The sequence below is a fragment of the Lutra lutra genome, chromosome 1 (genome assembly GCF_902655055.1).
Source record: "Lutra lutra chromosome 1, mLutLut1.2, whole genome shotgun sequence".
NCBI classification, from domain to species: domain Eukaryota; kingdom Metazoa; phylum Chordata; class Mammalia; order Carnivora; family Mustelidae; genus Lutra; species Lutra lutra.
The window spans coordinates 176,672,628-176,686,657 of record NC_062278.1 but is presented as its reverse complement, the minus strand read 5'-3'; the positions used below and the strand labels follow the sequence as shown (position 1 = coordinate 176,686,657).

The 14,030-nt window shown below is 40.3% G+C and overlaps 1 protein-coding gene across 3 annotated transcripts in view; it reads right to left on the bottom strand.

The window, feature by feature from the left end:
* Positions 1 to 613: 613 nt before the first annotated feature.
* The window catches only part of SUMF1 (sulfatase modifying factor 1), a 111,322-nt gene continuing 97,905 nt past the window's right edge, over positions 614 to 14,030 (bottom strand). The window contains exons 8-10 of one of the 3 annotated variants that reach the window (XM_047746327.1): positions 12,659 to 12,718; positions 5,904 to 5,971; positions 1,608 to 1,729 (exon numbers count right to left, since the gene is read on the bottom strand). In XM_047746327.1, the coding sequence (XP_047602283.1) occupies positions 5,933 to 5,971; positions 12,659 to 12,718 (99 nt within the window). In that variant the 3' untranslated portion in view covers positions 1,608 to 1,729; positions 5,904 to 5,932. Of the gene's footprint in view, positions 1,730 to 5,903; positions 5,972 to 12,658; positions 12,719 to 14,030 lie in introns of all 3 variants that reach the window. The other 2 variants (XM_047746311.1, XM_047746320.1) reach the window with 2 other exon arrangements.

Sequence of the window (14,030 nt, the reverse complement as noted above, 5' to 3'; positions counted from 1 at the left end):
AGGGAAACATTCTGTATCCACAAAATGACAGATTAACAAATGTAGCTGAACGCCCCAGCAACACCACTGTTTTGTTTTTTGTTTTTTTTTTTCAAGAGAAATATTTTAATGTTAGCAGGCCATGCACAAAAGTAGCAATCAAGTGTTGGCTGAATACTCATGAATATTATCTGACTTAATTTTTGAACAACCAACATAAAATGAGCCATTTGTTTCAAACAATGTGCTAGAAACGTCTTAGGGGTCTTCAAGGACCAAGGAATCATGCTGGGCTCCTAATGATAGGGGCATCTGGTTAAAAGCCATCGCTCTACAACAAGGTGCTCTCCTACACGTGAAGCAGCTGTCAGGCTTTACTGGGCCACCAACCAAGGTCATGCCCTTGCCTCTGCCTCATCTACCGAGGCACAAAGAAGCAGAGTTATAATAAGGTTCCCGGCCAAATAGCCTGGCTTTCTGGAATAAAAGTTCCCACAAACTGCCCACACATCAAAGTTATCAAGTAGCTAATGGACATGAAAGCTTTATAGCAAATAAAACACATACGTATCACAGACATTTCCTTAAAAGAAAACAACACAGTGGAGGGGAACAAAAGGAGAGTGAAGCCTGCTTGAGCAGATACCAGTTTATTCGACATAGTGCATGATTCAGAGCATCTGATATTCCACAATCAACAAGATTTCCTACTTCCCTATTATAAAATACTGGACACCCTGAAGAGAGTTCATTCAAAGTTCTTGTTCCCTTCTCCATCTAGCATTAAACAGGTTTCTTCGTGTAGTACACATTTCACATTCACCAAAGGCTTTGGGGAGAGGCGGATGAAGGGCTTCTAACCACCCCCCCAGACCAAAGGCACTTAATGTTAAAAGATAAAGCACGGTAGAGTCACCCCACAGACATTCCTGCGTGTTCAGTGCTGAACTTGAGCACACCACCAGGGGCCCATGTGGGATTCATCCTGACAATGTAAAAGACACCGATTTCCTTGAAAACACAAAGTGCAGTATGAATATAAAGACTCATCACCACCACCTTTTCCACCATCCCATCCTTTTCTCAAAATAATACATAAGGGACCTCTTATTTTACATGATTAGTATCACCCAAGTTCACACATGGAAAAAAATAGCTAAAAAAATCATCTGTCATAAACTCTTACTATGAAACCACAATAGACTCTGATATACGCATAGACTCTGTGAGCTGGAGAAGGCCTCAGAGGTCATGCCGCGCATCCCCTCACTGGACAGAGGAGGTCACCGAGGCTCCAGAAGGTCAAGTGTGGGACCCTGAGGTCTAGCCCCTGTGGCACAGCCAGGGAAGAGCACATGCCTTCCAAAGTTTCACTCAGGGTCTCCTCCACCCATTTCCCCTTTCAAAGACTGTCCAAAGTAAGCACAGCGATGATCTCCAGAAATGCACCACACGATAAAGCAAGTGGGCTGACGCAGGTCAGCGATTTGGTCTCACGAAGAGGTTCCTTTGGCCACTGGGCGGGTATGAAACCCCCCTCAGAGTGGGAATTCTTCACTCGAGGTTGTTCAACATTCTGAGGAAAGCCGAGGGCAGGTCAGACACAACATCTTGGATTTGGGAAGGCTCATCTCGGCTCTTAGCCCATGGTGGGCTGACGGTCAGCGGCACAGCGGAACCCCAGGTTGGAAGCTGAGCTGTCCGGCGTGTTCTGGCTCCGAGCAGCACAGCGGTACCTGTAGCAGTAGGACTGGCCAGAGACAGAGAGAAAGGTGAGTGTTCTCAGACTCGTGAAAGGGTCTCAACTGTCAGATTCATGCTATACCCAGGCAGAAGCTCCAGGGAAGGCATGACCACCGGGAGACAGCACCCCCCACCACACACACAAAACACCCAGTCAGCACAATGTTTTGGAAAGGGCTGCACACTCAGAGTTCACCACATGAAATCCAATGTTTACCTTAGAAACTATGGTGTAAAGATGTTAGTGCCAGCATTATTTAGAACAGTAAAGAAAACCCATGTAACAAGCAATGACTACAGAAGTTATGCTCATCCACATGTGAGATTACTAAGCAACCCTTAAAAGCCATGTTTTTATGTAATACTTAATGACACAGGAAATTCTCATGATTCACTGTTAAATGAAAAGTCAGAATACAAAACTGTGTGTGGTGTGATCGCAAGCTATATAATTACATCTGTCAAAGAAAAAAAGACTGCAGATTCAAAATGCACAATGCAAACAATAGTTACATCTGAGCAATGGAGTTTCAAATTTCCTATGATAAGTATATATTACTTTCCTAATTTGAAAAGTTATTTTTACATTTAGAGTACATGACATTAAACCAAATAATAAAGCTAAATAGCAATTGAGAAAATATTAATTATGAACAACATTAAGATATTATTTAATATTCAACAGAGGAGCAAAAATTAAACAGCAAGCCTAGGAACATAAAGAGTAGAAAAGGCTGTAAAAAACATTTTTTGAAATATGTTAGTTTGAGGGGAGGGTGCCTGGATGGCTCAGTCGGTTAAGCATCTGACTCTCACTCAGGTCATGATCTCAGGGTCCTGGGATCAAGCCCCACATCGGGCTCCTGGCTCAGCATGGAGTCTACTTCTCCCTTTCCAGCTGCCCCTCCCCTTCTTTATAGACTCTCCCTCAAATAAATAAAATCTTAAAAAAAAAAAAGAAATACGTTGCTCTTGGATTAGCTATAAAGCTATACATTACTGTATGAGATGTTTTATTTTCTAGGAGCAGAGAACATATACATACCTGAGCACAAACACACACAGACATTGAGCGCCTAGCACACACCAGGGATGCAAGGCACTGCAGGTGTTATTTCATTGAATCACAACAGCCCAGAGAAATTAAATGGGTTATCCAAGATGACATAGTTGTTGAGGGAAGTGGAATTCGAGCCCAGCTCTGTCTGGCAGAGCACTTGCCTCTGTAGCAAAATTCTATACACCTAGACGGAAAGACAGCACATCTCATGCTTCTTTCCCAACCCCAATACATCTGTCCTGCAGGGACATGCCTACTTGCCCGGGTAAGAAAGCAAGATTTACCACTGGCCCCCAAGTACATATTCAGTGAATAACCACAGATTACTGAATTTACATCAAAACTTGCCGTATTCCCAAAACAACCACACATGGAACTCTTCTATCCTAGGATGGTACTTTGACACAAAATAACAGAGAATGAAAATAAAGTAGTTACCCAGTGTAGCATGAGCATTAATGTTGAGGTGACCCAGTGAAATTAAAGTCCCTGTTAAGGCGGTTAAAGAAACTGCACAAAGAATCACGTAGAGTAACTTTGGGACTCATGAAGGAGAGATCCTTTGTGGAGGGGAAAATAGGTCTGTCTGAAAGAGGCTGTTTTTATTTTTTCCTTAATTCTTATTCTTTTTCTCACAGAAGCTGAGTGCTTCTAATCTTCATAGAAATTATTTCTAAAACTGCCACAGAAATTGTCTGGAGTACATCCACCATAAAAAGAAAGACATAGGGGCGCCTGGGTGGCTTAGTGGGTTAAGCCACTGCCTTCGGCTCAGGTCATGATCTCAGGGTCCTGGGATCCAGCCCTGCTTCGGGCTCTCTGCTCAGCAGGGAGCCTGCTTCCTCCTCTCTCTCTGCCTGCTTGTGATCTCTCTCTGTCAAATAAATAAATAAAAAATCTTAAAAAAAAAAAAAAAGAAAGAAAGACATAGTGGTTTGTCTTCTACAGATAGTGAAACAATAGCAACCAATTTTCTCATTTCCCTGTGGCCAGTGAGGAATATAATATATTATCACTATTCAGGCAGAGGAAGATGAATAAAGAGTAGGCCTGAAATAATGAAAAAACTGATGGCATCTGCTACACGACCGGTGCCTGCCATGCAATGGAAGCCCTAAAATGACTAGAGGTCATCCCATAGGAGGACGCAGCAGCCTCATCCCAGAGGCGCGTGGGTGGCACAGTCGGTTAAGCATCCAGCTCTTGGTTTCAGGGCAGATCAAGATCTCATGGGTTGGGGGATCTACCCTTACATCAGCCTCCATGCTCAGCAGGGAGTCTGCTTGAGATTCCCGCCGTCTGCCCCTCCCCCAACTCATGTACTCACACATTCTCTCTCAAATAAATAAATCTTAAAAAAAAAAAAAAAGAAAAGAAAAGAAGAAGTAGCAGCAGCAGCTGCCTCATCCCACACAGACCCCACTCACCCAGATGCTGTGAGGCAATAGTGCTCTGGTGTTTCCAGCCTAGAATGCCAGTGGATAATCCAGGGCCCATGCTACCAAGTGTGCATAGTGAATTCTACACTGGAGCAAAAACCGGGTTCCCGAGCAGGCAAGCGACCAGACATGGACATTCTTGTTCCATAACTGTACCACGCATGACAAAAACCAAACAAGCATCTCCTGATGCCTGCTGTGCACACCCATAGAGGAAGCCTGACCGTGGGCACGGTCCTGTCCTGCTGGACATCACAGGCTGGCTGATGGAACAATGAAACACATCAGACAGCTATAAAACATGCTAGGGTTAAAAGATTCTGAGGTTTTTATTAACTCAGGTAAAGGAATGGTCCCTTGTAGAAGGTCAAAGTCTTTCGGAAAGACTTTGGAAAGACTTATAGAAGGCAAACCTTGGCCATAGCTGGATTTACAGGATTATGGCAGTGGTCTTCGGACTTGAATAGCCTGAACAGCTTAAGAACCTATTCCTAGGGGACGCCTGGGTGGCTCAGTTGGTTAAGCAGCTGCCTTCGGCTCAGGTCATGATCCCAGCAACCTGGAATCGAGTCCCGCATCGGGCTCCTTGCTCGGCAGGGAGCCTGCTTCGCCCTCTGCCTCTGCCTGCCACTCTGTCTGCCTGTGCTTGCTCTCTCTCTCTCTCTCTGACTAATAAATAAATAAAATCTTTAAAAAAAAAAAGAAAAAAAAAGAACCTACTCCCTAGGCCACACACCCAAGGATTCTGACTCAGTTAATCCGGTGTGCAGTCCAAGAATTCACATTTCTTTTTTTTTTTTTTTAAAGATTTTATTTATTTATTTGTCATAGAGAGAGAAGCGAGAGTGAGCACAGGCAGACAGAGTGGCAGGCAGAGGCAGAGGGAGAAGCAGGCTCCCTGTCAAGCAAGGAGCCCGATGTGGGACTCGATCCCAGGACGCCGGGATCATGACCTGAGCCGAAGGCAGCTGCTTAACCAACTGAGCCACTCAGGCGTCCCAAGAATTCACATTTCTAACAAGCTTCTAGGTGCTGCTGATGCTATGAGACCCAAGAGCTGCAGTTTGGGTAGAACTCATTTATAGAATTTAGAAAGGAGGAAAGAAGGTATATTAAGTAGAGAAAACAATGACATCAGAGGCATGAAAATGGAAAAACTCAGGCAAGTTAAGGGGATAGGAAGGCCATAGCCTGATCGTGTCAGAGCACAGTTTATTTATTCATTAAATATTTGAGATGTTAAAACATGTTAGATGCTATTCTGGGCATGAGGGATAAAAGGTAGAACAAGATAGAAATCCACCTGTCATCAGAAAGCTTACATTCAACAGGGATTAGTCAGAGAACAAATAAACCAATAAATTCAAGATTGTTTCTGAGAGTGGTTAGTTTGGAAGAAAGTAAAATAGGGAGAGAGGAGTGGGAGTGAGTATGTGGCTACTTTAGACAAGGCAGCCTAGAAAGGCCTCTCTGAGGTGGTGCCAGGTGAGTTGCCCAAAAGATTTAGAGAACAGTAATTCCAGGCAAAAGTAATCACTGTACAAAGACAGTAAGTGATAAAAAGCAGGAAACATAGGTAGATAAAATAGGATGGTGTTACATTACAGGCAATCTTCTCAACAGAAAGAATTTGGGCTTGATACAAATGGAAATCGTGACAACCATTGTGCTAATTTACTCACCAGAAAGAGCAAAATCCAAGACTCTTCAGCTATTTAACCTTAGGCAAAAACTTTCTGAATCTATTCCCCTGTTGATGAAATGGGGCTATTAATGAAATAATGTCAAAATGCTTCTCTTATCTTTATATAAAAAAAGTAAAGCATTGGCCACGTGGAAGTTATTGTAACTGTTACTTTATAATGAACACAACAGGGGCAACTGGGTAGCTCAGTCGGTTAAGCCTCTGTCTTTCAGCTCAGGTCATGATCTCAAGGTCCTGGGATCAAGCCTCACATCGGGCTCCCTGCTCAGTGGGGAGTCTGCTTTTCCCTCTCCTTCTGCCCTTCTCCTTGCTTGTGTGCTCTGTCTCTCTCTCAAATAAATAAAAGGAATCTTCAGAAATATATAATGAACACAACACTCTTAATTATAGAAACTAACGTTGACTGTCTTACTGACATTTTGGGGTTAATCTGCTTCCTCATTAAAACAAAAGCATTAGCCAGCTTCCCCACAGGTCTTAAATAGCTTCTGTTGGAGAGATAACGCTGCCAGTATCTGAATGTGGATTTACAGTTGACCCTTGAACAACATGGGTCCGAACTGCACCAGGTCCATTTACACGCATTTTTTAAAAAAAGATACAGTAAAGCACTGTAACTGTATTTCCTCTTCTCCTTATAATTTTAACATCTTCTTTTCTCTAGCTTACTTTATTATAAGGATACAGTATATAATACATAAAACATACAAAATACGTGTTAATCAGCTGTTTATGTTATCGATAAGGTTTACAGTATACAGAAGGTTATCAGAAAAGTTTGGGGGGAGTTAAAAGTTTTATGTGGATTTCTGATTGCATGGGGAGTTGGTGCCCCAGCTACTGCGATGTTCAAGGGCTACCTACACACAGAAGTTATTTGCTACATAAATGGGAAAGATGAGGACTATCTCTGGTAACTAAGGCATAGGACTAAGGTCTTTGTTGGATGGCATATTTCTATATGCAACTTATCTCTCAAATTAAATTAAAAAAAGATTTTAAAATAAGATGCTGCTCATATGCCACAAAATTCAGGCTGTAACAACTCAGAGAAACGGTGCCCGACTGGAGGACCGTATTCAGAAGGATTGTGAGGCAGCTGTGACGTAAGACAGTAGGAAAGAGATCCATAACATGTAAGAGATTTTTGCCATAGCCATATTTGAATACCTTGGCACACAGAAAATAATTCCATCTAGGGGGAGAAAAGAAACAAGAATGCACTAATAAATGTGGGCAAAATACTAAGGACAGTTTACTTAGGAAGCAGGATGAGTGGTTTTTATTGTCATTTTTATGTTTATTATTTATTTTCTGATTTTTACACATTGAAATTTTTTTTGGTAAAATAATAAAAGCTTAAAATCAGTGACAACAAAAACAGCTATTCCTTTATGAGATCACAGCAGACCCTAAAACCTTCCATTAGCATAAACGACTGTGTAGAACTAAACCCTAAAAAGCAAGTCTCATCATGAGTTAAAAGGTGGGAGGTCAGGACCACCATAAGAGAGTGAATTCACATCATCATTCCATTTCAAATGAACTCTTTCACTCAGCAAACATTTATTAATAAGTAGTTCATTTTCAATTCCAATAATGGGCAACTAATAGAACACATAATTAAAAAGGAAAATGGCCTGATTTTAAATGTCCTCATTGCTTTTTCTTTTTTTCCAGCTCTACTTTTAGTACCCAAAATGGTTACTAATGATGTTAGGTCTTTGAGTGGCTAAAATATGGGTCATTTTACTAATTAAGAACATGGATAGTGGGAAGGGCCCATTTTAGCCCTTTTTCATCAAAATGGATAATTACTAAATGAAACTGATCTCAATAACTTCACTAAGAAAGTGATCCTGGACTCAGGAACAATCCATTTAAGATAATGACTTACCAGCCTTGGGGCTCTGAAGTCAAAGTGGGACAGCAAGATGATTTTTATGAGAAGAAGACTTCCAGGGATAAAGGGAAGTTTTAAGGGGCGCCTGGGTGGCTCAGTGGGTTAAGCCGCTGCCTTCGGCTCAGGTCATGATCTCAGGGTCCTGGGATCGAGTCCCGCATCGGGCTCTCTGCTCAGCAGGGAGCCTGCTTCCCTCTCTCTCTCTCTGCCTGCCTCTCTGTCTACTTGTGATCTCTCTCTGTCAAATAAATAAATAAAATCTTTAAAAAAAAAAAAAGGGGGAAGTTTTAAGGAAAGTGTAGCTCATTGTGAAAAAAATCATTATATAAAATCACACAGCAGAACCTGGGGTTCTCAATTTCACACCCATTGCTCTTACTACTGACACTAGATCAACTTCTTTCTTAATAATCTTGGTGTAAGGGCACCTGGGTGGCTCAGTGGGTTAAGCCGCTGCCTTCAGCTCAGGTCATGATCTCAGGGTCCTGGGATCGAGTCCCACGTCGGGCTCTCTGCTCAGCAGGGAGCCTGCTTCCCTTCCTCTCTCTCTGCCTGCCTCTCTGCCTACTTGTGATCTCTCTCTGTCAAATAAATAAATAAAATCTTTAAAAAAAAAAATAAAAAAAATAATCTTGGTGTAAAATGGAAGGAAGGAAGGTGAGGATTTCCTTCATGTTATAGGTTGGGTTAAAGATCCCACAGGGATTAGTCTAACAGTATTCAAGAACAACAGCTAGTATTTCTTGACTACTTACTGTACGAAATGTTCTAAGAAATTCACATGTATTAACTCACTTAATCCTCCTAATAATCATCTGAGGTAAGTATTAGCATCTGCACTGTATACATACAAAAACCTGAGGCACAGAGATGATGCTAATAGTGTGTCTAGGGTCACCTTCTATAGGCAGTGGATCCACAATTACAGCTTTTTCGATCCCATTTAAGAGTCTGGGCTCTTAACCCAATGCCATGTTGTCGCCAGTTTTTCTTCCTGTGCTCTCTTCTCATTATTGAAGCCGTACTTTGGACGGACTTTAAACAAGTTACAAATAACCGTCAGGGCTTATGTTAGTCATGCAAGCTAGCCCTGGTCCATGATCAAAAGTTAAGTCACCTTTTAAGCAAGGTGATTTTTTTCAAAATAAATTACTTTTTTCCTTTATATAGATTTCCTTTCTTTTACTGATTTTTACCTATGCTATAAGAATCATTTCAAGGATTCTGCCTCTCTAATTAGTTCATTAGTTGACTCCTTATTTAAAAAAAAAAACAAAAAAAACAAAAAAAAACTGAAATACCAGCCTGATGTTAAATACCTACATCATCTGCAACTAGCTTGATGAAGATCCTAGAGCTAATGTTTTTTTCTGGAAAATCCTATGGATCCCACTGTTTTATTACTCTGCTATTCTCTCTTTTGGAATACGCTCTTCATCACTCTGGGCATGACTAAATTAAAACTTATCTTTCAAGCAGATTAAGAAAAGCTAAAGATGCATAATATAAGCTCTAAATGAACCCCGAAAATTTTAAAACAAAGAGTTTTAGGTAATAAGCCGAAGGACAGAAAATGGAGTGATAAAAGATGCTTAACTAAAGAAGTGAGAGAAAAGGAAACAAAGAACAGATGAGACAAAAAAGACTATAAGTATCAAGATGTCAAATTTAAACTTAGCAATATCAATGACCACATTAAGTGTATATGGTACAAACGGCCAATGGAAAGGCAGGGATTATGCCAATAAATTCAACAACTCCGTTGAAATGAACAAATTCCTTAAAAGACACAAACTCCCAGAGCTTAATCAAGAAGAAAGAGATATTTGCATAACCCTGTTAACTAAATTAAACTTATGGTTACCACTCTACTCCTAAATGGTTTCCTTGGGGGAATTCTACCAAGCATTTAAATAAGAAATACTACTGGGACGCCTGGGTGGCTCAGTTGGTTAAGCAGCTGCCTTTGGCTCAGGTCATGATCCCAGCGTCCTGGGATCGAGTCCCACATCGGGCTCCTTGCTCATCAGGGAGCCTGCTTCTCCCTCTGCCTCTGCCTGCCATTCTGTCTGCCTGTGCTTGCTCTCTCTCCCTCTCTCTCTGACAAATAAATAAATAAAAAAATCTTAAAAAAAAAAAAAAAAAAAAAAAAAAATAAGAAATACTACTAATTCTACATGAACTGTTCCAGAAAATTCAAGATGAGGGAATATTTCCCAATTCAATATCTAAAAACAGCAATACAATGATACCAAAACTAGATAAGAAAACAACAGACCAATATCCATCATGAATGTATATGCAAAAATGCTCAATATTTTAACAAACCAAATCCAAAACATATAAAAAGGTTAATACATAATAACTAAGCAAGCACAGTCTAGGAAGGCAAAAATAGTTTAACATTTGAAAACTGAAAATCTATTAATGTAACTTACCATATTGACAGACTGAAAAAGAAAAACCATATAAACATCTCAACAGCTGCAGAAAAGGCATCCAGCAAATTTACATCCATTTCTGATAAAACTCACAAAAAGCTAGGAATAGAAGGAAACTTCCTTGGACTTACAAAGAACATCTCCAAGAACACTACAGCTAATTTTTAAAAAATGTTTAACCCCTTATGATCAAAAATGAGGTAAGAATGTCTGTTCTTACCATTCATATTCAATACTATATTGGAGGTTCTAGCCAATGCAACAGAGCAAGAAAAAGTAATTAAAAAGATTTTAAAGGAAGTAGAATTGTCTATATTCACAGATGCTATAACCACCAATGTAGAAAAACCAAAAGAAGCTACAAAAACATTACTAGTATAGCTGAGTTTACAAAGGTCGCAGAACACAAGATAAGCCAATTAGATCATGTAAATGTATTTATTAATAATATATATTAGGTTAAAAGATATTTTAAAAGAATAAGCTGGGAAGCTTATGAAAATACAGATTTAAAATAAGCAAAAAATATGAATTGTTAAGGTAAACACGTTCATATGCACAACAATAGAATACTTTTAGTGTTCATGCTTTAAAATGTTTTTTATAAGCATCATTTTCTCTATTTTCTTGAGGAAAATTCTTCTGGTCCTCAAATCTTACAGAGTAAATGGATTCTCAATTTTTAAAAGTGTCATATGTCAGAAATACAACTGGTGGTAATTAAAATTGTGATATTCTATTCTGCAAAAAGAAATTTACCTGTTTTTCACGGAAGTCTATTTCCCTAGCAAAAGTCTATTTCCCTAGCTAAAGACTGATATGTATGTGAACATTTAAAAGTGCTGGGATGGGACACCTGGGTGGCTCAGTCATTAAGCATCTGCCTTCGGCTCAGGTCATGATCCTGGGGTCCTGGGATCGAGGCCCACATCAGGCTCCCTGCTCAGAAGGGAGGCCTTCTCCCTCTCTCACTCCCCTTGCTTGTGTTCCTTCTCTCTCTGTCAAATAAATAAATAAAATCTTAAAAAAACAAAAAAACCTTTAAAAGTACCGGGATGACCTAGGGTAATGTTTTTAATTTCAAATTAAAATTAGAGTTGTGAAGATAAATTTGCCTACATCTTATCATAAATGTGGATGTAAAGCATAAAGTAAACTAAATAAACTAAATAAAGTAAATATGAACTTCCACTTAATAACTGGATTTAAAAATTTTTTTTAAATATTTTATTTATTGGGGTGCCTGGGTGGCTCAGTGGGTTAACGCCTCTGCCTTCCGCTCAGGTCATGATCCCAGGATCCTGGGATCCTGGGATCATGACCTGAGCGGAAGGCAGAGGCGTTAACCCACTGAGCCACCCAGGCACCCTGGGATTAAAATTTTTAAAGAAATACAGAAGACACAGACATTATCTACAGAGATTCTCTTTAGACCAGTGGTTTCCAATTTTTGCAGTATATTTTCAACCCCGAGACCCTTAATATCCTGATGCCCAGGCCACACTCCAGAGAAATCAAAATGAGATGAGGGGGGAACAGGCATTGGCCTTTTATACAGATCCCAGATGATTCTAATGTGCAATAAAGTTTGAAAACCACTGTCTTAAGGTAAAATTTGATAATACACCCACTGTCAAATTAGTCACTTAATGTGAAGCCCCTATAGGTTGTTTTAAGTCTCTAACTGCCTGGTCTAACTGAATTACCATGGAAAACTTCTCGTAATAACCATCTGCAAAATGCCATCTTTGCATAGGGATAGAAAGAACCTGAAGTGTTGAAGATACTAAAAATACATGATTTAAAGAAAAAAGGGAGAGGTGGTACTCAATTTCCAAACTCCTCAAAAATTTTACTCATGAAACACCAACTCACACTAGATTACCCAAGAACAACCAGTTCTGACACTGAAATCAGCCCAAAGAGCAGACACACTCTGAGACTGATGCTTATTTCATAAACCACATACATTATACCTAGAACGTTTGTGATGTTTCCATCCCAGTATACCATAATCCACCCTCCTCTTCCAACTCTCACCTTAATCTCAACAGAGGATCCCGAAATTTACAGAAATCTCAAATAATGAAGGGTGTACTTCCAGACAGACATGCTGGAGAGAGTATACAGCCACCCTGGTTTATGGGACAATAAAGGTCTCTCAAAGGGTCAAGATTTAAAAGATGGAAATTGGTTAACAAGAGATTATTCACAACCTCTGCTTCTTTTCCCCATGTCCCATATCCAAATCTGGAAAGATGTTTTTTTGTTTTATTTTGTTTTGTTTTACTTTGATGATGGTAGGTAGGTATTAGCAGAAGTGAATGGGGGGTATTTTAGGGCTAATGTTTACACTGGAGTTTAATGCAATTTAATGACTTGACTTACCTTATGGCACATGTAGGATCCACCTTTCTTCACCCGGTCTTTTCCAGAAGGGGGGCCTTTCTGTGGATGAAAAGGATGCATCAGTCCAGAAAGCACAGATGTTCCTCATCGACTGGTGGAGAGTTCATTTTAGTCCAACTAGTTCTTTCATATCTGCCTTTACTCTCCCCATGTTTTTCTGCCCCTGGGCCCTGAATCTACACCCATGCACCCTTCCAAATGCCCACCTCTCCAAATCTTACCCAGGCTATACGGTCTGCCTCAGGTTTCCACTTTGGTGAAATCATTGAGACTACAGGAACAATCCCCCTCCTGAATCCGGTAATAGCATTTCTCACCTAGATGACTAATAAGCTGCTTGGCAGCATCTCTGCTATCACCTCACGCTGATAAGCGAGTTTATGCAGCATAACTACTGGCTTGTTTAAGGGGACTGGCTCACCTTCTGAATTATGTTTTTGTAATCCCACTGTGCAGCACCTAATAAACCCTTTGTTGACCGAAGGATTTTGCTTTTTATCTTTAAAAAAATGGGGGTCAGGCTGATTGAGGTATAATTTACATACAATGAACTTTAATCTTTTTAATCCTTTTTAAATGCACACATCTGATGAGTTTTGACAAATGTATAGGCATGTAACCACTACCACAATCAAGATACGGAATAGTTTATCCTTTTCAAAACCAGTTACATAGTGCTGCTATGAACCAAGCGTGGATGCGAATATTAACCCATGTAATCGCCATAACTTCCTTTTTTTTTTTCTTTAAGATTTTATTTTTAAGTAATCTCTACATCCAGCATGGGGCCTGAACTCACAGCCCCGAGATCAAGAGTCACATGCTCCACCCACTGAGCCAGCCAGGCACCCCTCTCCATACCAAGTTCTGAGGTAAGATAAGCAAGTGACAGAATAAGGATTCACACCCAGGCAGTCTGGCTCCACTCCATTATGCTACCCGTTTAGAGACCAGGAATATAGGAAATTGGGCAATGCCGACAAGGGGACAAGAAGCAACCGTGGCTACCACCATAACGGAAACTGAAGCCTGAAACAGGCAGCCAAGACGCAAGGCTCTTTTTTCTAGGGAGGGCTTTCGATAAAAGTGCACTGGAAATGAACATCCTAAAACGTTAGTTGCCAGAATAAGGGCCTCAACATCAGATGAGTCATGTAAAGAACATCTGAGAAGTACCAATAACCTCCTACAAACCAGAACCACATATGGCAAGTTTGGGGGCTTACAAGGACTTTTTTTTTTTTTTTTGAGCTTTTCCTTTGTTAGGCAAAAAGTCAATTAATCATGCAGCTGCCTGCTTTCTGTCTCCTGAAAATGAGACAAATTCGAACAATGCCACCTATCTTAGTTT